Below are 2,710 nucleotides of genomic sequence, written 5' to 3'. Positions count from 1 at the left end.
GCAGGGCTGCTCTCAATCCCTTCATCCTCCAGCCTGTCTTGCTATTGGGGGTTGCCCCGACCCAGATGCAGGACCTTGTGCTTAGCCTTATTGAACCTCATGAGGTTCACAGGCCCACTTCTCAAGCCTGTCCCAATCCCTCTGCATGGCATCCTGTCCTTCAGGTGTGTCAACTGCACCACTCAGCTTGGAGTCATCTGCAAATTTGCTGAGGGCGCACTCAATCCCACTATGTTGTTGATGAAGATATTACACAGTACTGGTCCCAATACAGACCCCTGAGGGACACCACTCATCACTGATCTCCATCTACACATTGAGCCATTGACCACTACCCTCTGCATGCCACTATCCCACCAATTCCTCATCTACCAAACATTCCACCTATCAAATCCATGTCACTGCAATTTAGACTCCAATAAAAACAATCTTTGTTTAAAAAAAAAAGTTATAAAGACATTGATTTCATAGCTGCAGCCACGTACCGAGATTAAAAGCAGCTTTGCCTGTCTGTGCATGCATTACCAAGGCTTCAAGACTGCCAAACTCAGAAATTAAAGATTCAATAACTTGACTGGCGATTGAAAACAAACAAAAAAAAAGGAACAGTGGTCTGTATCCCTTTTTTTTTTTTTTTCCACTGAACACTTCCCACACAGCTATGGTCAGTCAAAGAGGTATGAATGAAGATGAGGCATGGCAGGCAAATTTAGTTCCTTCTATAACATTATGACAGCGTGCTTCCCCTCTAGCCCCGACCTGACCTCTTCTGGTAACTCTGCTCAAGCAATAACCACCAGTGACAGTCATGATGGATGTGTCTGGTCAAAGTGGATTCAGGGGAGACAGATAACAACAGAATAGCCAAGCGCTCACCTAACCACAGTGCTGGTCAATGTCCGACTCAAGCCAAATTTGGAAGAAACTAACATCTACAGTTGTTACGCAAACATGACTTAGTCAATCATCTTACCCCATAAATAGTGAGTAGCCCAAGAACCCTTTGAGCTCTCCTGCGTGGCAGCAGGCAGCACACCAGGATCTCCCCTTGAGTAGAGACACCTCTCAAGGTTACTCCTCACAGCTGAGATTCCTTGCTGCCTCAGTAAGTGGCTAATAGCATGCCAAACTATGAAGCTTCACTAAGATTATATCTTAGATTGTCTGTGCACATATAATCCTTTAGACATAAACCACTGACCAAGTCTGGGACTAAGTCTGGGATCCAGTCGCACCTAGACTCCTCTCTGAGGAGGAGTTTAGAAAGCACGGGGGTCCACTCTGAATCTCGTGACTTAACAGGAGGGTCTCCCTGACAGTTTTGTCTGACCCTGTCCTGTATGCAGTAAATAACTAAGTGTACCATGCTATCGAATCTTGTTAAACCACTGTCACGTTTACTAACAAACTTTGTTACATCACTGTTTTGTATCAATAAATACATTGTTGCTTCTCTCTTATGAGTGAAGTGCATCACTCCATCCACGACAAACATGTATTTCATGATTGCAAGTCCAGAAAAGCAGTACTCATGCATGTATAAAGCACATATACACTTACCCCAGATTCTCATCTTTACTAATGGACATGCATATGTCTTGGAAACAGGCCATATTTCCTAATATTCCCACACAGATTTCCTGAAAAGTCAAAACACAGTATAATGAAGCAACTGCAACATGGTTCACAACTTTATTTCCATAGCCATAAGACAAAAGTAAGAAAGGTTCGAAGACATTTTCCAGTTCGATTTCCAAGTTCTTATGACCCACCGATTTCAAGACTGAGATACAGATTTTTTTTCTACAGGATGTTATTAGACTAGCCTAAAATATACTCATGACAGGTACTATTCAGATATTTTGGTGTTGAGGTGTTCCATAAAAGCAAATATATCTTGAAATCAACTTTGCTTGTATATTCTGTGTTCTTTTTTGAAGTTAATCTAGAATCCCTATTGTTAAAGCAAAAAAGAGTCCTAAGAACAAAAATATCAGCATCTAAGTGCAACCATCACAGATACTCACTTCCTCCCAAGAGAAAGGGGACTTAATGCAAGCTTCCAGCAAAGCCCATTTTCTGACTGCAGAGATTAAAAAAAAAACCCAACAAAACAAACACAAAAGTAGTGCATCTCATTAGGATATTCATGCCTAGACAATCATTAAAAGGATGCACGCTCCTAAGAAGTGGACTGTGAAAGCTCTGAAACACCTGTTGGTGACTGGTGCTAACACAGAATCTTCTGGGAATGTCTCACTTTCAGCAACTTTAAGTTGGAAATCAACCCTCACCACCCCAGATTATCTTTTTTATTAACATCCTATTGCCTCTGCTAAATTACAGCAGAATAATCATGAAACAAGTAATGAGAAAAGAAAGCCAGTTGTACTGGGTTCATGTGGCAAGGTTTTGGCAGCAGGAGGGCTGCAGAAGTAGCTTCTATGAGAAGATGCCAGAAGTTTCCCCCATGTTGAAAAGGGCCAATGCCAGCCAGCTTCAAGACAGACCCACCGCTGGCCAAAACCAAGCCAATCAGCAATGGTGGTTGCGCCTCTGTGATAACATATTTAAAAAGGGGAGAAAACTACTGTGCAACAGCAGCTGGAAGAGAGGAGTGAGACTACGTGAGAGTAACAACTCAGCAAACACCAAGGCCAGTGAAGAAGGAGCAGGAGGAGGTGCTCCAGGTGCCAGAGTAGATTTCCCT

The 2,710-nt window shown here is 42.7% G+C and overlaps 1 protein-coding gene across 1 annotated transcript in view; it reads right to left on the bottom strand.

Moving 5' to 3' along the window:
- The window catches only part of SAAL1 (serum amyloid A-like 1), a 10,552-nt gene that overhangs the window by 5,292 nt on the left and 2,550 nt on the right, over positions 1–2,710 (bottom strand). The window contains exon 3 of the mRNA XM_009892009.1: positions 1,561–1,640. Within this exon, the coding sequence (XP_009890311.1) occupies positions 1,561–1,640 (80 nt within the window). The remainder of the gene's footprint in view (positions 1–1,560; positions 1,641–2,710) is intronic.

The sequence above is a fragment of the Charadrius vociferus genome, unplaced genomic scaffold, assembly GCF_000708025.1.
Source record: "Charadrius vociferus isolate BGI_N301 unplaced genomic scaffold, ASM70802v2 scaffold179, whole genome shotgun sequence".
NCBI lineage: Eukaryota > Metazoa > Chordata > Aves > Charadriiformes > Charadriidae > Charadrius > Charadrius vociferus.
The sequence above is the reverse complement of the archived record's forward strand: the minus strand, read 5'-3'. Positions and strand labels throughout refer to the sequence as shown.